Below are 19,386 nucleotides of genomic sequence, written 5' to 3'. Positions count from 1 at the left end.
TACTGTGATGCCTCTCATCTTGGACTTGGTTGTGTTTTGATGCAAGAAAAGAAGGCGATGACATATGCTTTGAGGCAACTCAAAGTGCACGAGAGAAACTATCCCACTCATGACTTGGAGTTTAGGGCTATTGTGTTTGCCTTGAAGATTTGGAGGCATTATCTCTACGGTGTCCAGTTTTGTGTGTTCAACGTCCACAAGAGCCTCAAATATTTATTCGATCAGAAGGAGCTCAACATGAGACAGAGGAGGTGGATGGAATTCCTGAAGGATTATGACTTTGAGCTCCTATATCATTCGGGGAAGGTGAATGTAATGGCTGATGCCTTGAGTAGGAAGGTTGTACATACTGCACACCTCATGATCAGGAGGTGAAACTGCTGGGGAAGTTCAGGGATATGAAGCTGCAGGTGGAGTTGGAATCCGAATTCATTAGATGTAGTAACCTGACTATATCTAGTGACTTCCTGGACTCAGACAGAGAAAGACAATTATTAGATGCCAACTTAAACAAGGTGAGAGAACAACTTGGATCGGGTGAAGCAAAGGATTTTGCTTTGGGTAATGATGACATGCTAAGGTTTCAGGGTAGGGTGTGTGTACCAGATGACATAGAGGTGAAAAGGTTAATCCTTGAGGAAAGGCACAAGAGTCGTCTTAGCTTACATCCTGACATGACTAAGATTTACCAAGATCTTAGGGAAACTTTCTGATGGCAGGGAATGGAGAAAGATGTGGCTTAGTTCGTATCAGCCTGTCTGACCTGTCAGAAGGCAAAGATGAAGCATCAGAGACCCGGTGAGATCCTACAGCCCTTGGAAATACCAGTGTCGAAATGGGATAGCATCTCCATAGATTTTGTGACCCATTTGCCACAAACTTTAAGAAGGCCTGACACCATCTAGGTTATAGTGGATCGACTGACTAAGAGTACTCATTTCTTGGTGATGAACTTGAGGATGTCCATGGCCAAGTTGGCCAAGTTGTACATTAAGGAAATTGTGAGGTTGTATGGAGTAGCTTCGAGCATAGTCTCCAATAGAGATCCGCGTTCACTTCTCGATTTTGGCCGACACTACAGAGTGCTCTAGGTAGTAAATTGACTATGAGTTCAGTCTATCATCCCCAGACTGATGGCCAGTCTGAGAGAACGATCCAGTCACTTGAGGATTTGTTGAGGACATGCGTACTGGATCATCTGGGTGCTTGGGATGAAGTCTTGCCTTTGATAGAGTTTACCTACAACAGTTCCATGCAAGCATTGGCATGGCGCCATATGAAGCTCTTTATGGCAGGAAGTGTAGGACTCCCCTGTGTTGGTATCAAGATGGGGAAGCGATGCTAGTTGGACCAGAGTTGTTAGAGCATACCACTAAGAAAGTGAGGATGGTGAGGGAAATGATGCAAGCTTTATAGAGCAGACAAAAGGCTTATGCAGACAGTAGGAGGAGAGCCTTGAAATTCGTGACTGGAGATCATGTATTCTTGAGGGTGACCCGAACCACTGGTGTGGGAAGGGCTCTTCGCTCAATGAAGCTCTCTCTTAAGTTCCTTAGCCCTTATCATATCTTGAGGACGATTGGGCCAATGGCTTATGAGATTGCTTTGCCCCCTCAGTTGGCAAATCTCCATCCGATGTTTCATGTGTCGTAGTTGAGAAAGTACGTATTTGATCCGTCTCATGTGTTAGAAGCCGAGGATGTTCAGATTAGGGAGGATCTTACTATGGAAGTACCGCCTACTGCGTTGGAGGAGGGCAGAGTTGAGGAATGGCGTGGAAAACCAATCAATCTTGTCAAAGTCGTTTGGGATTGAAGGACAGATGACTTTGCTTGGGAGATAGAGGAAGACATGATATTTTCTTGATAAGTCATCATTTTCGAGGTAAAAAATTTTTGTTGTCGGGGAAAATGTAAGGCCCATTATTTTCTGCCCTTATGTTTAAGGGCTGCCCCAAAATAGTTGGGCCTAAGGCTGGCCCATAGGGTGTCTAAAGCCCCTAAGGCAACCTAACCCCTCTCATTTTCTGCCACTTTGCAAAGGACAGCCATCTTACTCTATTCTTTCCCCTAAAACAGAGCTCTTCTAGGGTTTGATCTCTGTTACTATCAAGTCCGCTCAAGCTCGTTCTACTTCATGTAAGTTAACTCTCAACTCATTTTAGTTCCTTTCTAAGTCCCCTTTTCGTAGTTCCGCTAGAGGTCCACTGTGGTAACCTCGTTTTCTATTTATGCCATTGTTCCAGTTCGAAAAATTTGCTCCTAGAGCTACTAGGTTCGTTGGCGTAAGGGTCAAAGTCTTATATTAGCCCCTTTCCGGTAAGGGAAGTTAGGGTTTCACGTTTTAAATCATGTTTAGCTTGTTCTTGTTGTTTTTCGTGTTTTAGCATGCTTGGGTGAAGTTCCGATGGTATGAATGTGAACTGTGCGATGAATATGATTAAATGGCTGAACTGAGCATGCACGAACAATGGAGGGTTCTGGTCTTCTCGCCCAAGCGAGGGTGTCTCGCCTAGGCGAGATTAGCAGTGACTCGCCCAAGATGTCTGCGCGAGTTGTCGCTTAGGCGAGTAACTCCTATTTTGAGCGAGAGTTCATCTCGCTCAAGTGAGGAGGTCTCGTCTAAAAGAGGGAACGCAAAGGCTACTGTTCCCATCTTTCGAGCCCTCGCCTAGGCGAAAGGAGCTTGCCTGAACGAGAGAAGCTTGCCTGAGCGAGAGAAGCCTCTCACCTGAGCGAGACCTCTCGGCCGGAGCGAGAGTTTGGCGAGATAGTGCTTGGGTCCTGTTTCTTTCTTTGTTTTTGGGTGTTTGATACATGTTTGGTTGGATTGCTATGTTAAAGCATGAGATGAATGAATATGCATGAGTAAGAGGATTTATGAGTTGTGGATGATGAGCTTGGCATGATCTTGGCATGTAATGAGTATGAAATGGTTGGTTATAAAAGTGACATGGAATTGGTATGAGCATGAGTGTGATACTGATTAATGGATTATGTTATTGGTATGGTTAAGACGTAATTCCACGACGGTGTCGTGGTGGTGCCTCATTGGTTAGGGCGTAATTCCATGAGCCTCTAAGTGAGACTTCATGGTGGTGCCTTAGTTGGTCAGGACGTAATTCACGACCCCTGTTAGTGGGAGTTCATGGTGGTGCCCCATCTATATAATTTAGTAAGGATTCAAGGTAAGGTTGCATCCTGACACTCTAAAGAGTTAGTTAGTCTCACATAGAGTGTACTGACCCTAGTGGTGAGAGTAGCAGGAGACCTGAAACTCATTAAGGGCTAACCTTGTGTGTGGGGGATGAAACATTTTAACACTTAGCACGGCCGCCCCGACCAAAGCCTCCAGCGACAGTGACAACGCCAACTAGCACCGAGAGCTCCACCGAGGATCACATCGCTCTCTGGTTCGCTTGGCACAAAGCAACCTACACCAGCGTCCGTGACTGTCGTGCCACCGTTCACCCTTGCCGGCACGGCTTGGAGCTGGCAACGCTGCACCTTTGTTTCCTTCTACGCGAGACACTCCTAAGACCAACACCGTGACTAGTCGCGTCTCCCCCTTTAGCCAAGACTGTCAGAGCATTGTCGACTCGTCGGCGGCATTGTCGTCGGCGATTGGTTATCCTCCTTCCTTTGGGCATTCAACCTTCTTCTTCCTCTACTATCTATTTTCTGTTTCAATGCTGGTTTCTATTCTTGTGATTGGTTTTGAGTTATCATGATTGGGGATTGAAGGCGTTTGGATGATAATGGAGAAGAGTGGGGATGGTGATGGTGGTTAATGGAGGTGGTGATGATGCACAATGGTATTGACGGGCTGTGGAGGTGATGATGATTCACGGTGGTATTAGGCTGGGTTATGTGGTGTTGAGATTGTAAGGATGAAGGTGCTATTTTTGTTTTTTTAGAGAAAGGGAAAGCCTTCATGAGTGAAGAAGGTCCACCCTCCCTGAATGAAGGGACTCTGATGATATTGGTTGTGCCTTTGCTCTGTTCCTTTCCTACCTCGAGACGTGGGATAAGGCTGAAAGCAGATGTTGCTTCCTGTTCCATCCTTATTTAGCCATCATGACCATGGCCAGCTAGCTACCACACCTACCTATCAGAGACCTTAGGTCTTACGTTAACCTCTTCTTCTTTTTTTCATTTTTTCATTTCATTTTTTTTATACACATATTTTTTGAAAAAGGAATAAAACAAAATAAAATAAAAAGTAAACAAAATATGATTAAAGTCAAAATTAAAAATTAAAATAATAAAATTTAAAATTAAAATAAAATAAAATAAATAAGATAGAGAAACCAAGATTAAATAAAATAATACAAGATTAAACTAGATTTTAAATGAGATGAAAATACGTAGAAATATATTCATACTCAAATCAATGTTCCCTGCTCTTTTATTTATTTATTTTTATTTCCTCTTCTTCCTGATTATTTTTTGAAAACAAAATTATTTTTTATCCAGACGAAATTGGGTGTTGACACATATCCATTAATACTTTTACACACACACACATATATATATATATATATATATATATATATATAATTAAATAATTAATTTTATTTTATTGAATTAAAATTTAACTTTTGTAATTATTTTTATTTTTAACATATTAATTTGTATATTAATTATTATTTTATTTGAATTTTAATTAAGTTCATTGAAACAAATTTTGATAATTATTTTAAGAAAATAAAATTTGTTATTATATATATATATATATATATATATATATATATTAAAAATAATTAAAGTGTTTATAATATTTTTAAAAGGTTAAATATATTTTTAATTGAATTTTATTGTTAGTGTCTCAAACTTTAATTATTTTTATCTTAAATTTATTAATAAATAAATATAGTCTTTGTAAACAAAAAACATTAAAGATTTTACTATCATATTAACTAGTGTCCTCACTATAAATAGTATAATTAATGAATATTAGATTTTGTAAAAATTTCATATATAACTAAAATATTAAATGAATTCTAATGTAAATAATTATTAGTGTATTTTTTATTTTATTTAGAGGACAAAAATACCAAAAAATGTTATATATTTGTAGTTGATAATTTATTTAATAAACAAAAAACATTAAATAATAAGATAACTATATTTTAATGTTATTAAAAATTAAAATATAATTAAATGTAAATTTTTTAAATTAACATAAACTAAATATTGTTTGTTTTTTTAAAAAAAATAGTATTAGAAAATAAACAATATTTATTTTTTGTTAATTTTTTTAATGTTTAGTTATATTTTAATTTTTAATAATATTAAAATATAATTATTTTATTATTTTAATCTTCTTTTATCGAATAAATTATCAATTACAAATTTATAATACTTATAAATATTTTTTTCTTCTAAATAAACTAAGAGTACATGAATAATTGTTAAAATTATGATTTATTTAATATTACAATTATTTAAGAAGTTTTACAAAATTTAATGTTTATTAATTATATCTTAAACAATGGACTTAGGAAACTAATTAATATTTTTCAAAATTTTATGATGTGATAAATAATATTATGTTTGTGTTATTTGTTGACTTGAAAACACATGTCAACACATAAGTATACGCCATCTGTTATAGTAATAAATCTCTATTCATATGTGATAATGAGGATTATTTTTATTTATTAATAAAAATGGAGAATGGAAATGATTCAAAATTAATGAAAGAGACCGAATTTAATTTTGCATGAAAGTTAAAAAAAAAAACTAAAATAATTTTTATAAATATTGTGAATAAAAATTCATAATAAAAAAAATTATTTGAAGTTGTGTATAAAGAGAAATAAATAAAAAAAATAAATGAATTGATATCGATAAATAGTTTTAAGGAATATTATATTGGGTGTTACACACGGGACATGCAATAAAACTGAGTTTTGAAATTTTGTTGGTCAAGTGAGAAGAAAGAAATCGCCATCAGTGCATGAGGACAAGAAAAAGATCGCAACTTTTCAGACAGATTAATAGCATCGCTACGATTCCCTTTTTACCTTCACATTCATCATCTTCTTCACCGTCACTGTCCTTTACGAAACCATGCTGAAATCCCGCACGCAGATTTTCCACCTTCACACACACTCATCTTCATCACATAACAAGTACACGTACACTTCCCATCTCATACACAACATCATGTGTTTTTACTGCTCCAACGTAAAAACAAACAAACAAACACAGCAACAGAAGAAAGAGAATCATGAGATCCTGAACTAACACAGCACATCACAACACATTCACCACTTACTAACTTTCCTACCAGTCTCTTCTTCCCCACCGGTCTTTCACCATCTCATCACTTCATTAACTCCATCAACACCAACATTATTCTCTCACTCTCTCACACACCCACCATCACTATCACCATGTCTACACTCTTCAACATTCTTCTATTGTTTCTCACATTTTCTTCTTTTTCTTCTTCTTCTTCTCCTTCACACCCTCGCCGTGTCCTTCACCAACCCCTCTTCCCCAGAATCTCTATCCCTCCAACACATCCACCAGCATTATCCCCTCAACCCCAAAAGCAACACCATTTACCCAAGTTTCCATTTTCGTCTTCTTCATCGTTCTCGCCTCCACCGCCGCAAAAACCTTTCTTTCCTTCTTACCATTCCCCACCACTCCCTCCTTCCCCCACCGTCGTTGCCACTTTCCCCGCCAACATCTCCTCCCTCCTCCTCCCCCACCCCTACTCCCACCACCACCGCTCCGCCGCCGCCCTCGCCGTCTCCCTCTCCCTCTTCTCCCTCGCCCTCCTCGCCGCCGCCGCGTTCTTTCTCCTCCACCGCCGCCGCGCTAAAAGGACTTCCTCCTCCGATGCCACCCATGACGACGACGACGAGAAAGCCTCGAGATCCGACAGCCTCCGTCTGTTCCCGTCGAACGCCGCCGCCTCCGACGGCGTCGATAGAAAACCCCGCGGAAAGTCCTCCCCGACGTCGGAGCTGCTCTACCTCGGCACGGTAGCGAACTCGGTGAACTCAACGCTAGACACAAGCTCCAGTCACCACGACGACGGTTTCCGGCCACCGTATCAAAAACTCGGCGATTCGCCGGAACTGAACCCACTTCCACCTCTGCCACGTCACAAATTCAAACCGTGGATGAATGAAGATGACGATGATAAAAATGTGAAAGAAAAAGTGGAACAACAAGAAGAGGCAGAAAAAGAAGAAGAAGATGAACAGTTTTTTTCTCCAAGAAGTTCTTCTGGTGGGAACAATCAACATAGTCCTCCTTATCCTTCAGCTGTTGCTGCTTCAAGTTCGCGCGTGGATAATAAAATCGGTTCTACAAGCTTCACTTCTCGAACCCCTTCGTACCCTCGTTCCAATTCCCTCTCTTTCTCTCGTTCCCCGTCTCTTAATTTCAGCCCCGCAAGTGTTAAATCACTCCCTCCACACAACCCTGCTTCTCCTTCTTTCTCTTCATCATCTTCTTCTCCCAGGGAAGAATGGCATGTTCCTTCAAGGGACCAAAATTCTCCGGCGAGATATTTACCTCCTCCACCTCCGCCGCCACCTCCGCCGCCGCGGATTTGGGAAGCTCCAGTTTCTGTTAGGAAAGTGAGTGAGGAGACACCGAAGCCAAAGTTGAAAGCTTTACATTGGGATAAAGTTAAGGCCAGCTCGGACAGGGTCATGGTTTGGGATCAGTTGAGACCCAGTTCTTTTCAGTAAGATATCATTTGACTGCGTTCACTTCGTGTATTGTTTTCATTAATGTTGTTTTTGTTGTGTTGGGAGTTTAATGGTTCGAGGTGCAGGTTGAACGAGGATATGATTGAAACACTTTTTATGGCAAATAATTCCAAGGAGGGTGTGGGGGTTGCGGTTAGAGATAATGCTCGACGCCACGTAGTTCATTCTGCTTCTCCCATGCCCATGGAGAATAGGGTCCTTGACCCTAAGAAGTCTCAGAACATCGCCATTTTGCTTAGGGCTCTCAATGTTACCATTGATGAAGTTTGTGATGCCCTCAGAGAAGGTGATGAACCCATTTGCTTCTATCAAATAAAATTAATGCGTATATAGAAAGATGGAGCTATTTGTAATTGTTTAGACAGCAATGTTTTTTCTTTATTGTCATTTTGCCACAATTACTTATGTTACGTGTTATATCATTATATGCCTATTATGTTATTGGTTGTGTCTATGTACCGTTCCAAACTTCATTATTATTCAAGGGATGGTGATATCCAAAACTCCTGTAGTATTTTTTAATTTTCTTGTCTTGACACTTTTTGCGTAGTTCGTGGTCAACTTCTTCTGGCGTAACTTCAAACTTTTTTTTCTTCAATTCGTTGTGTATGTCATGGCTACTTATTGATTCTAGTAAAATAAATTTTGTGGTATCATTATTATACCTTGTTGAAGAACACTGTTTCTCTTCTTTCTCTCCTAAGCTGTTCCAATAAAGCTTAATTTTACTGTCTGCAGGCAATTGTGATACGTTGGGAACAGAACTTCTTGAAAGTTTGTTAAAGATGGCTCCAACTAAAGATGAAGAATCTAAGCTGAAGGAATTTCAAGATGAATCGCCTTTCAAGCTTGGCCCAGCTGAGAAATTTCTCAAAGTTGTTCTTGATATACCTTTCGCTTTCAAGAGGGTGGATGCTATGCTCTACATTGCCAATTTTGATTCAGAATTAGAATACCTTAAAAAGTCCTTTGAAACTCTGGAGGTATATGTATTCTGAACTCATTCCTCACTCCTTCAACTTGGTCATTTTGTGTGCTTAATTGGGATGTTATGAACCAACTTGATCATTTTTGGCTCATTATTCTAGCTTCCCACAATCTCATTTCATGTTTATGGTTTAGTTAATGTAGTACTCAAAAAGGCTATAGAAACTGCCCGTGATGCAAAGGTTCAAAACCAATGCCATAAACTTTGGGGTTTTGTCTCTAAATGGCTTCATAGTTCAATGCCTGGCCGTCCATTTACGGACACCAGGAAAAAGCTTATTTTGAAAATATTTCTGCCTTATCTCTTTTCCACTACCTCGTGTTTTGGGTCGGTTCCTTGTGTATAGGAAATAATAAAATAAATAATATTTTACCTTCAGTGTCAATTATGGTGGGTTTTCCAGGATTGAAATGTACAAGATATGATATGCAATCATGTGTCTATATTCTGTAGACACAAAAGTATCACTGCAGAGATTATAAGTTTTAATTATTTGGTCATGTTGGAGTTTAAATTATAAGCTATACCTTCAGACTAAAAGGGAGAAGTTTCTTTTTCATGAAGAATAGTGGTTGGCTAACTACTAGCTTCCACCAAATCATCTCACCTCTGGAAAATACGGTCTTTCTTTTAGTATGCTAAATTTGTGAAAATGACCCTGTTTACTCTCAATATTAATGTATTATATTATATATTAAAAAAACTCATTATTCTTTACTTTTTTTTTAATGCTTTGCCAAAGATGGAAATTTCCAAAATAATCCTTTTACCATAGTGATTAGGCAATAACTAGAGTCTGCTTACTGTAATTTGTGCCAATACACCAGTTGTTCCGAACTTCTAATATTCATCATTTTCCACAGGTGGCCTGTGAGGAATTAAAGAATAGTCGAATGTTTTTGAAGATACTTGAAGCAGTGTTAAGAACAGGAAATAGAATGAATGTTGGCACCAATCGTGGTGATGCTCATGCGTTCAAACTGGACACACTTTTGAAGTTAGCTGATATTAAAGGAACTGATGGAAAAACTTCTCTGTTGCATTTTGTTGTACAGGAAATTGTCAGAACCGAGGGTTCTCATGTTTCTGGTTCTAACCATTACCATGCTTCTGACAATGTCCACCAATACAGTCTCCAAGATGAGGTTGACTTTAAAAAGCTTGGCCTGCAAATTGTTTCGGGACTGAGCGGGGAGCTCAGCAATGTTAAAAAAGCAGCTGCTATGGATTCAGACATGCTCAGTAGTGATGTTGCCAAACTTGCCAGAGGAATTGACAAAGTTGTGCAAGTAGTGAAATTGAATGAGGAGTCACCTTTGAAAGAAACTAACCAAAAGTTTTCGGAGGCAATGAAAGGTTTCTTGGAAAGGGGAGAGCAAGAGATTTCAACAATCCAGGCCCAAGAGAAAAATGGCCTCTCTTCAGTGAAGGAGATAACTGAGTATTTCCATGGAAATTCAGCAAAGGAAGAAGCTCATCCATTTAGAATTTTTATGGTTGTGAGGGATTTCCTTTCCATTCTAGATGGTGTTTGCAAGGAAGTTGGTAAAGTGAATGAGAGAACTTTGGTTGGTTCTCGTCATTCTGTGATGCCTGCAAATCCTGTAATGCAAACCTTTTTTCCTGAGATTATTGGTAAGCAACCATCTGATTCCTCTGAATCTGACTAAACTGACCAAGTTATAACAGGTTGAAGTAGTTTGCTCATGTTTGGTCAGTGATGGGTTACCTTTTATCATCCAAATATCATCATGTGGAGTGACGTTTTCACTAAAAAATCACTGAGTTAGCTAAAGACCCAGCTTTATCCCCTACCTGTGATGATGACCTTACCTGTGATGGTGATGATGATGATGATAAAAAAAGGGCTCATGCCATTACAGATCTTTGTTTTACTGCTTATATAGCTCTGTATATGTTTTATTGCCTAGATTATTTTCTTTGTGCTAGGTTGGCTGCTTTTCTGTATCTGTATTAATAAATTAATGGCAAATTTTGGCTCTTTTTCCCAAATTTTGATATAAATTGATAGTGTGACAGTAATATGTTGAAATTACTAGTAGAGTAGTTGTTATGGTGCACCATAAAAGTTGTTCCACCACGTAGAAAGATGTCATAATTGGCCCAAAACTTGAATAAATAAAAAAACCTTCAAAATTCCAGAACGAATATAGCTTGTGATTGATTTTCGACCTTTAGGTCAATCCACAACTACGAATTTAGGCATAATCAGGTAATCTAGAAAGTTCTACAGATACTCCGTCAGACATTTGTGTTAGGTGTACTCTTGTGCTCCTTTACCACTTGAAGATTGCCATCTTTTTTAACCAAAGTTAAGTTCTCAGCATCAACGCGTTCAAGCACCTTCCGTGCTTCTTCTTCTGTAGCAGGAACAACATGTCGAATCCTTAACCCATTTTTAATACCCTCAGGATCAACACCAAATGTGAAGTAGAATCTGTTAGATACCTGTTTGAAGAAAAGCATGAAATGGAGTAAAATGGCTACATATGTGAACATATAATATCAAATGAAATTGAGTCATTCCTTTTTTGTATTCCATTAGATAATAGATATAAAATCCGATGTTAGCTAAATTAGCAGGGCTATGCCGACAAGAGTACGACTCTGCTCTCTCTCAAATTATAAAAGACAAGATATCTTTTCACTACTAAATTGTGTCAGAAGAAAAGTTAAGTAATAATATGTGTATAGTGCAGACCTCACTAGAGCGGTGCTCAGGCTTTGTCACATGTGCAACAACCTCAACATTCACAAGGGGTTCATCTGAGTTGTCATGTTCCGTGTACAGGACACAAGATTTGAGACGAAGAAAATTTCCAACGTCCACCTGCATCATCAACTTGTTTCAGTTGAATGTCTTTTTTAAACGTCCTTTCTACTGAATAACCTTTACCAATGTTTTTCTACCCAGTCCATGTTCCAAATTGTTGATCACATAAATAAGATCATCATGAGTATCTATTCCCTTAGAGGGTAGAGAGTTCCATTATAGAATGATAACAACCAGAGATTACTACTGATTCCAATATCATTGTATATTTAGAAGAAATAGTATTGTCCTTGGTGGGTACTTACTGGTTTAAAAAAATCAACATGATCAACTTCCAGGAAATGAGGAGCCGCACCAGCGAAGGCATAAGCAGTTGAAAAGGCAAGTTCAAAGGCTCTTCTCATCAAGAATCCCCCAAAGATACGACCATGGATGTTTCTTTGCTGTGGCTGGCAGATAAAAGAGTTTTGTAGGCCAGTATCCGTCATCAGGATGCTATCTCTGTTAGCCAATGCTGGCATGTCACAGAAGATACGCGCTTCAGCCAATAGTGCTTTAAGCCGAGAAGTGTCTTCACAATCTCCATGTTTCTGTTCTTGATTCTTTCTTTTTCTTAACTTGTTCCTTTCTTCTGCTTCTTCCCAGAGCAATCTTTCTTCCTCATTTTCAGGTGAGACCTGGTTAATTGGGGCAGCTTTTCCAGTGGCAGAGTCACGAGCCACAAATGTAAACTTGGCTACAAGTGCAGGTGAGTTTGATATATTGGGATTCCCTGTCACCAAGTTTTAGTGTCAGGTAAGCTGATAACAATGCCATGCAGAACTGGAAGGGGATTGAAAGGCAAACATTACAAAGATATGATTTGAGCGCACAAAACTATAATAAACGGGCTTTTAATCAATATTTGTTTGCTGTTTTGATACAAGAACCTACTAGTGCAGCTAACTATATTAAGAGAAAAGAAAAGTCATCCAGTAATATATATGAAAATGCTCATCCCCTGGCACTCCATCACTGGAATTTTACTTCCGTCATTCTGAACATTTTCATGTTATTTACAGCAGCAAGTAAATGTTCACTGAAGACAGCAGACTAGGATAAATAAGGGATTTAACAGAAAGAAATACGTAATAAACCTTCATCCTAAAAAGGGTTTGCACCACCAATTTGGAAAAAGTAACCAAACTTTGATATGTTCCAGATTAACTATTTACAAGCAATGAACAGTCAAATGAACACGAACACAACGGAAAGAAAATTGAGCAAAATTCATGACACAACACATGTATTAATAGAACCTATAAAGCTAATGGTTGTTGCAACTTCATAATTGATATAAGTAAATTGTTGTGTTAGAGTTTGTCAGTTAGCTACAAGCACATAGCCCTCACTATCTTTCTCTGTGAGTAGATGTTGTATTCTCTTCAGATAGACCCTTCGTTCTATTTCATCTCTGACGTATTCCCTAAGCAAGTTTCTCAGATTCTTATTATGTATATAGTAACATGTTATCTGCTTCTAAGCAATTACTATTATAATTATAAAATAAACCATAATCTCATAAAACAACGGCCAAAGAAAGCAGAAACAACTTGTATTGACCTTGTGCGGACTGAATCAGTTCCAGTTGAATCTCCATGGATGACCGGCCAACCCAGGTAACAGCACCTACAATGGTTAAATCAGCATCAATATGTATTGGCTTCGTTAGAACCATCTTATCAACAGAAGCAGTGACCAATAGAAGGGGCCTTGCTGTGCCATCTTCATTAGAACAGTGCTGCTCAAAAGGTAGGGAATAAACTTCAATAACCAAAACCAATAAATACAAAGAATCTCCCCAAGTACTGTTAGCCACACACTTCTGAATGAAAACATCGACCCATGAATATTTCAACACATCCATCAGCGACAAACATAATTTACTTTTCCTTTACAGTAAATGTTTATTTATTTTTGGTTCTGCACAAGTATTTTGTACTATTACTCACATGTTTCCACGGTCAAGATATTACTTTTTCATAGACAGTTCTATTACATGCACAACCAGAAAGTATTGCTATATTTAAACAAATTTCTACAAGCACTTCTAAAGAAAAGAAAAAAAAATCCTTAGTAAGTTAAAATCATTTTACGGACAACAAATTTAGGGAAAATGTATTATATTAAACAACGTTTACAAGCATAAGCTAATTTTAATTCATAAAAACCTAATTTGAATTCCTCACTTTGTCAGACGAAACAAATGATTGGAAGCACAAAAAGTTAAAAAAAAAAAAAAAACTTGAAGCTGTTCGATCAAAATGAGCAAAACCCAAGATTTTCAATCGAGCAAATTACATAACCCCAGAAGTAAAATTGGAAAAAGAAGTGGACCTTGAATGCAACGGTGCCAGCGAGAGCATCAAAGTCCTCGACGAGCTTGCCCATCCTGATGTGGTTCCAGGGGTTCCGATACTGCTCGCGAAGCATATGATCAGAGGAGAAGTTGTAGAAGATGGTGGTTCTGCTTCGGGAGGGGGCTTTGGGAAGAGAGGGGCCATCGGATTTTTCCAAAGTGGAGGATCTGGCTTCCCAGAGAGCGTATATGGCAGGGGAATGGAACATCCCCGGCCACAGATCAACGGGTTTACGGTTAGAAGATCCAGCATCGATCAGAACAGATGTCGATGTAGTTGGTGTTGTCGGTCCGGTGGTTGTTGGGTCTGTGGTGGAAACAGTTGAGAAATGATTGGAAGGGCAAGAGCAACTGGGTGTGATTTTGAGTCTGAGAAGATGGTGGAACAGGGAAACACATGGTTTTGGGTTTCTCAAGAGTTGCATGGAATGAAGGTGAAAATTGAATGCAGTATATTCCACCACTGTTGGAGTGTGAGGTAATGTTCAAATTGTCACAACCCAAGATCCTTGCTTTGTATTGGATTGTGATGTGATACTGCCCACTCATAAAAACTGTCATTCAAAATGTTAGTTTCTCTTATCAATGTAATGTTAATTAACTTTTTAATTAATATTTCTAACAAGTGTCATTTTTAATTTATTATATTTTTCTTACTTTTGTGAAAATAAAGGTATGACATGTGTAGTGGAATGAAAAAGTATATATTTTGATGGAAATGTTATTCAAATGAACTAATTTTATTGGTAACCAAATTTAATTTCGTTCAATCTAATTTGTACTGGTTTGAATTACGTTAATTTACAGTTTCTTATAGTAATATAGTGATGAGTCTTTAGTTTAAATCAATTTCAAGTAAGTGTAACGAGTGCATTTGTAGTATCAATTAAGTGTTGTATTCGTAACGATATGTCAAGATCATCTAATCATTTAAATTTGAATTAGATTCAATAGAAGTGTGTTTATAATGGTTTTAATGAATATTACAGCAAAACTTAATTGAGTTTTAAGAAATGCAATAGTAAAAATGTGTTGAACTTAGATTTTATTTGACCGTGTGCTCTACTCATCTTTATTTATTTAATTATCCAAATTATTCTATGGTTAGAGAAGTTTTGTGAGGTAATTCTATATCCTTTCCTACAATCTAGAACTTAAGAAATTCAGATTCAATGTAATTCCTTAACTCCTAATTAAATGAATCTTTGCCTTAAGTGCAAAACTATATATCTAGCTAGAACCTTAGATATATTCCTAACATCTAAAAGTAGGAGGGGATTTGATTGGACCACAATTTAAGATTAGTTTTCCAACTCAATCAAAACAATTAAGATACGTTGATGATCAAATCATCAAGCAATAAAGCATGAATCAAATCACAAACATTTGAATGAAAGCATAATGATGTAGTATAACAGAGGGTGAGGTTCAATTACATCCAACCTAACATAGGAGAGTTCAACTTCTCATAATGATAGGAAACATTACAATCTTTTGGAGTAGTTATGCCTCTTAGAAAATATTCTAATTTAGTATAGAGAGAGTGCCTAAAGAAACTATTGATAGTGATTTCCAAAATCAGGGGTGAATCCCTTATTTTTATAGAATTCCAGGTCAACACTCAACTTCATGCATTTGGTGGTCAACAACAGAGGTTTCTCTCAAGGTGGGTTTTCCTTTTGGCTGGTGGTCAACACTTGAGGTTACCTCCTTTAGAGTTTCTCTTATGGCTTAGCTTCAAGATCTAGTGCTTCAAGTTTCCTCATGCTAAGGGTTTTCTTATGTGACTCAGCACCAAAACGTTGTTGCTCAACTACAAGTTCTGTTGATCTCTTGGCAAGCGTACCAAAAATCAACTGTAGTATAATGATTTGAAGTAGGAGTGTCGAACCCACAAGGAACGAATTCAGTGAAAATTAATAATTATCTCAATCAGCATATGTACAAAGATTTTAATTTGATTTGTCATTGACTATTGCATAAAATTAATAAAGTAAAATCAAAAAAGTTTAGAAAAATTTAGTAAAAGAAACTGGGATTGAATTTCATCTATCTCCTTTGTCTGTAATTTGGATGAATATAATACATAACATCTGAAAATACCAATATTGATGCAACACTCAAAAACTATTTATATCGAACCCCTCACGTATAAAATTCATAAGATTATTTCCCTGAATATTGATTCCTCACATATTCAACAAACTATCCAGCATTACGGTCGAGTGTTAAAAGCAATTGATATATTGAGATCTATTCCTAGCATCACAATATATCAAGTATCATTAGTCAAATCAAATTTTCAGAAATACTTTCTAGTCAGATCTAAAAATCAAAATCAAGACATCTATTGATCAAATAGAATCAAGCATTAAGAACAGAACAATAATACCAATATTGAGTAAAAGCATAAATGCTATATATAAATATCACCAGATTACATCCAAGTTCAAGTAGATTACATTCAATCCCAAGGAAAGAGATTACCCACTCATGGTAGTTATCAAATCCTAAGAACTAAAGAAGAAGAAGAAGAAGAAGAAGAAGAAGAAACCAATGATATGTGCTCTGCTCGTGGTCGCGGCTCTCCAACAAATCTATATTTCTTCTCCAAAAACTCCAACCAATTTCACTCTTCTGATTCAAGGAGTATATATACTCCATGAAGTCTGGCTTGAGCCACTCATTCTCGCTTAGGCGAGATAGAGTTCTTCAAGTTGAAGAAAGGTCTCGCTTGGGCGACCACATTCTTGCTTAGGTGAGAATTGCCAAAATGATGATGGGTTCTTCATAAACTCTCGCTTAGGCGAGCTCAAGCTCGCTTGAGCGAGAAAGGCGGCAAATGATGATTTCCTCTGCATAAGATCTCGCTTAGGCGAGATCCTTCTTTGCTTAGGCGAGACTGGAGGCCCAAGCTCTCGCTTGGGCGAGATTGCTTTGGTTTGAGCGACCTTGGCAATATTTCTTCTTTTCTCACTGTATTTGATTTCTTCCTTAAGGTCTTTCCTCTTCTTTTTTCTCTTTAATCTTCCTGAAAAACACGCAAAATAGGATCAAATGATTTCTTTAAATCAAAACTTGGAAGCATGTGATGGAAACCCATTTGTCTTAGATTTAGGGAGAATCAATATGAAATGAACACAAGTTAAAAGCATAAGTGCCAGACTTTTCTATGAATCTTTACTGAATTTTGACACTTATCAACTCCCCTCAACCTATCATCTTGCTTGTCCTCAAGCAAAGTAACAAGATCAAACAGCCAATCAAAACTCAAATTCTGAAATTGGTTATTAAGAAATCATTTTCACAGTTCCTGACCAGACAACTTTTGCATTCCAAACTACAAATTCAAAATCAGAAGCAAATGGTGAATTCAATTATCAAACAACATTAGGATAAGAGTGCAACCAATTTTTCAAGAAAACCAATTGTAAGAGCAAATGATTCTAACCAAGGAAATTCTCTCTTAAATCTCACAGGCATCTCACAGGCATGTGTTTTTCTCATTTTCCACTGAAATTGAACAAATCAAAATTGCTAGTCATTTTCAATCCAACCACAAACACACAATTAGCATGGATCTTAAGGTCTTTTCAAGGTTGTAATAAGGCTAGGCTTTCAAGAATTTTGGTTTTTCAAGATCACAAAAGCACAACATAGAAAAGAGAGCATAGCTACAATACAAACCCAATCCATTTCTACTCTCCATTCATCACAATTCAGTATTCAGACCTCAATACACCACTTGTTTCTTTTTCATTCACAATTCACTCTCATCTCTTTTTGTTCTTTTTTTTTATTAGATATATACATTCCTACACAATACTAAAGAGTGAATTATAATAGTCAGCCCTTTTCTTCCTTGAGTGCAATTCCACCAACCAATTACCCTTACAGTTGAATAAAATGCACATATGCTCTCTATCCCTAAGTGTGCAAAGGGAAAGGATAGTAATTCAAGTTAAGGTTAAGGTTCATAATTCAAACAATTAGGCTCAAATGGGCTGTCAACAAAGGATGATTATTTACAGGTTCACTATTTGGCACTGAGTTATAAATTCAACAAAATTGCCTTAATCCTTTCCATGCTTTAAATGTGATGTTATCAAATGAAAACTCAAGCAATATCGACTTGTCAACAAACAATAGAAACACTCAAATTGTTTATGGATCCACACACTCACAAGGTTTTCTGGTTTATTTCCTTGGTATCTCACTTGTTGTTACAACTGATTGCCTTGACTAACTATCCAGCACTAATATCCTAATCCTGTTTAATTATGAACTCAACCAAAATTTTCTTATTTCTCCTTTATGTTTAGTTTACTCAATTGTTCTAGACTTAGGACACTTACTGAAATCAGATTTCTCTTTAACCAATTTCCTCAAGAAAGATTTTCAAAATGATTCCCAAAAAAAATGTAGTTGTCTCTAAGTATTATGCACAAAATACTAAGCCAAAAAAGTTAAAAAAGTTAATTAACTAGATAATATAGCATTCTAGCCAAAACAACTAAAGCAAAATAGTACTAATTACATAAATACTGCAAAATACTAAAAGAAAAAGAACAATGAAACTGTATTTATAGAGTTCTAAAGGGTGGAATGGTGTTGTGAATCAATCTCCTCCGATCTCTCTATCAAAATCAATCTCCTCCTCAATGTCCACTCCATCTATCTCAGTAGCAAAGTCATCTCTGTCTGTAGCTCCTGACGGTCCCTCACCTGCAGCAGGTCCACTCCCCCCGGGAAAATAGGATTGTCCCCAGGCCACTGTAGATAAGTCAAGAAATCTGGTGGAGTCATGCCTGGTATGGTCCGTAGACATTTTGATAAAGATACTCTTGAAGGTGGAGTTGTCCTCTATGAATGGAAGAATTTTGCTGGTGGGTGTGCTCCATCTGCAACCTCAAATATCCCATTTGCTCAATCAATTCATGGTTCATGTTGAGTTGAGGTTGTTGTGTGGGCCCTATTTGTTGTTCTTCCATTGTTGGTTGTTTTTTAGCTTGTTGGTCTAGTTGTGGCATTTCTGGTTGCTCCAATTCTTCTGGGTGGGTACAAAAGTGTTCAATGAATTTCTTGGTGATGGAGGGTCGTATCTTTTCAGTTAATTCCACCTCCACCCCTTGATCTTGCAAAGAGTTGTGATTAAAGCCGGAAAGCCCAATGCACCTTTTGCCTTTTCAGTGTTTTTGTTGACCTCATATCTCACAAATTTGTGGATTTCTTCAGAAATAATGGTGGCCACATCAACAGTAAGATCCTCCCTCATTATGCAATAAAGGAGATGACATCTAGGCACATTCAAGTCTGACACGTGGCCGGTGGGCACTATGTTTGCAAGTAAGAATGTGGTCCAGACTTGGGCTAAAGTTTTTATATCCCCTCTTAGAATTTTGAGAGGATTTCCAGTAGGCCCGACTTGATAGGATCGGTTAGGAGTGCATATAAGGCGTGCCACTTCA

At 37.5% G+C, this 19,386-nt stretch overlaps 2 protein-coding genes across 2 annotated transcripts; one reads left to right on the top strand and one right to left on the bottom strand.

The window, feature by feature from the left end:
* The first annotated feature begins 965 nt into the window (after positions 1-965).
* LOC114175163 (formin-like protein 2) lies at positions 966-10,749 on the top strand. Its single transcript, XM_028059933.1, has 5 exons — positions 966-1,050; positions 6,240-7,713; positions 7,804-8,024; positions 8,477-8,721; positions 9,590-10,749. Exons 1-5 carry the CDS (start codon positions 966-968, stop codon positions 10,394-10,396), a joined length of 2,832 nt encoding a protein of 943 aa, XP_027915734.1. The 3' UTR covers positions 10,397-10,749.
* An 86-nt stretch (positions 10,750-10,835) lies between these two features.
* On the bottom strand, positions 10,836-14,469 carry LOC114177657 (acyl-coenzyme A thioesterase 9, mitochondrial-like). The gene is made up of 5 exons (XM_028063095.1): positions 13,897-14,469; positions 13,123-13,300; positions 11,826-12,292; positions 11,449-11,577; positions 10,836-11,195 (listed from the first exon to the last, which is right to left on the bottom strand). Exons 1-5 carry the CDS (start codon positions 14,341-14,343, stop codon positions 10,989-10,991), a joined length of 1,428 nt encoding a protein of 475 aa, XP_027918896.1. The 5' UTR covers positions 14,344-14,469; the 3' UTR covers positions 10,836-10,988.
* Between the last annotated feature and the right edge of the window lie 4,917 nt (positions 14,470-19,386).

This window comes from Vigna unguiculata, chromosome 3 (genome assembly GCF_004118075.2).
Source record: "Vigna unguiculata cultivar IT97K-499-35 chromosome 3, ASM411807v1, whole genome shotgun sequence".
Lineage (NCBI taxonomy): Eukaryota > Viridiplantae > Streptophyta > Magnoliopsida > Fabales > Fabaceae > Vigna > Vigna unguiculata.
The sequence above is the reverse complement of the archived record's forward strand: the minus strand, read 5'-3'. Positions and strand labels throughout refer to the sequence as shown.

Coding starts and splice junctions, on each gene's coding strand:
- LOC114175163 (XM_028059933.1), top strand. CDS start 966: ATGGCCAAGTTGGCCAAGTTGTACATTAAGGAAATTGTGAGGTTGTAT. Junction 7,714..7,803: donor TTGAGACCCAGTTCTTTTCA/GTAAGATATCAT, acceptor TTCGAGGTGCAG/GTTGAACGAGGATATGATTG. Junction 8,722..9,589: donor AGTCCTTTGAAACTCTGGAG/GTATATGTATTC, acceptor CATTTTCCACAG/GTGGCCTGTGAGGAATTAAA.
- LOC114177657 (XM_028063095.1), bottom strand. CDS start 14,343: ATGCAACTCTTGAGAAACCCAAAACCATGTGTTTCCCTGTTCCACCAT. Junction 13,301..13,896: donor CTGGCACCGTTGCATTCAAG/GTCCACTTCTTT, acceptor CCTTTTGAGCAG/CACTGTTCTAATGAAGATGG. Junction 12,293..13,122: donor ACTGATTCAGTCCGCACAAG/GTCAATACAAGT, acceptor ACTTGGTGACAG/GGAATCCCAATATATCAAAC.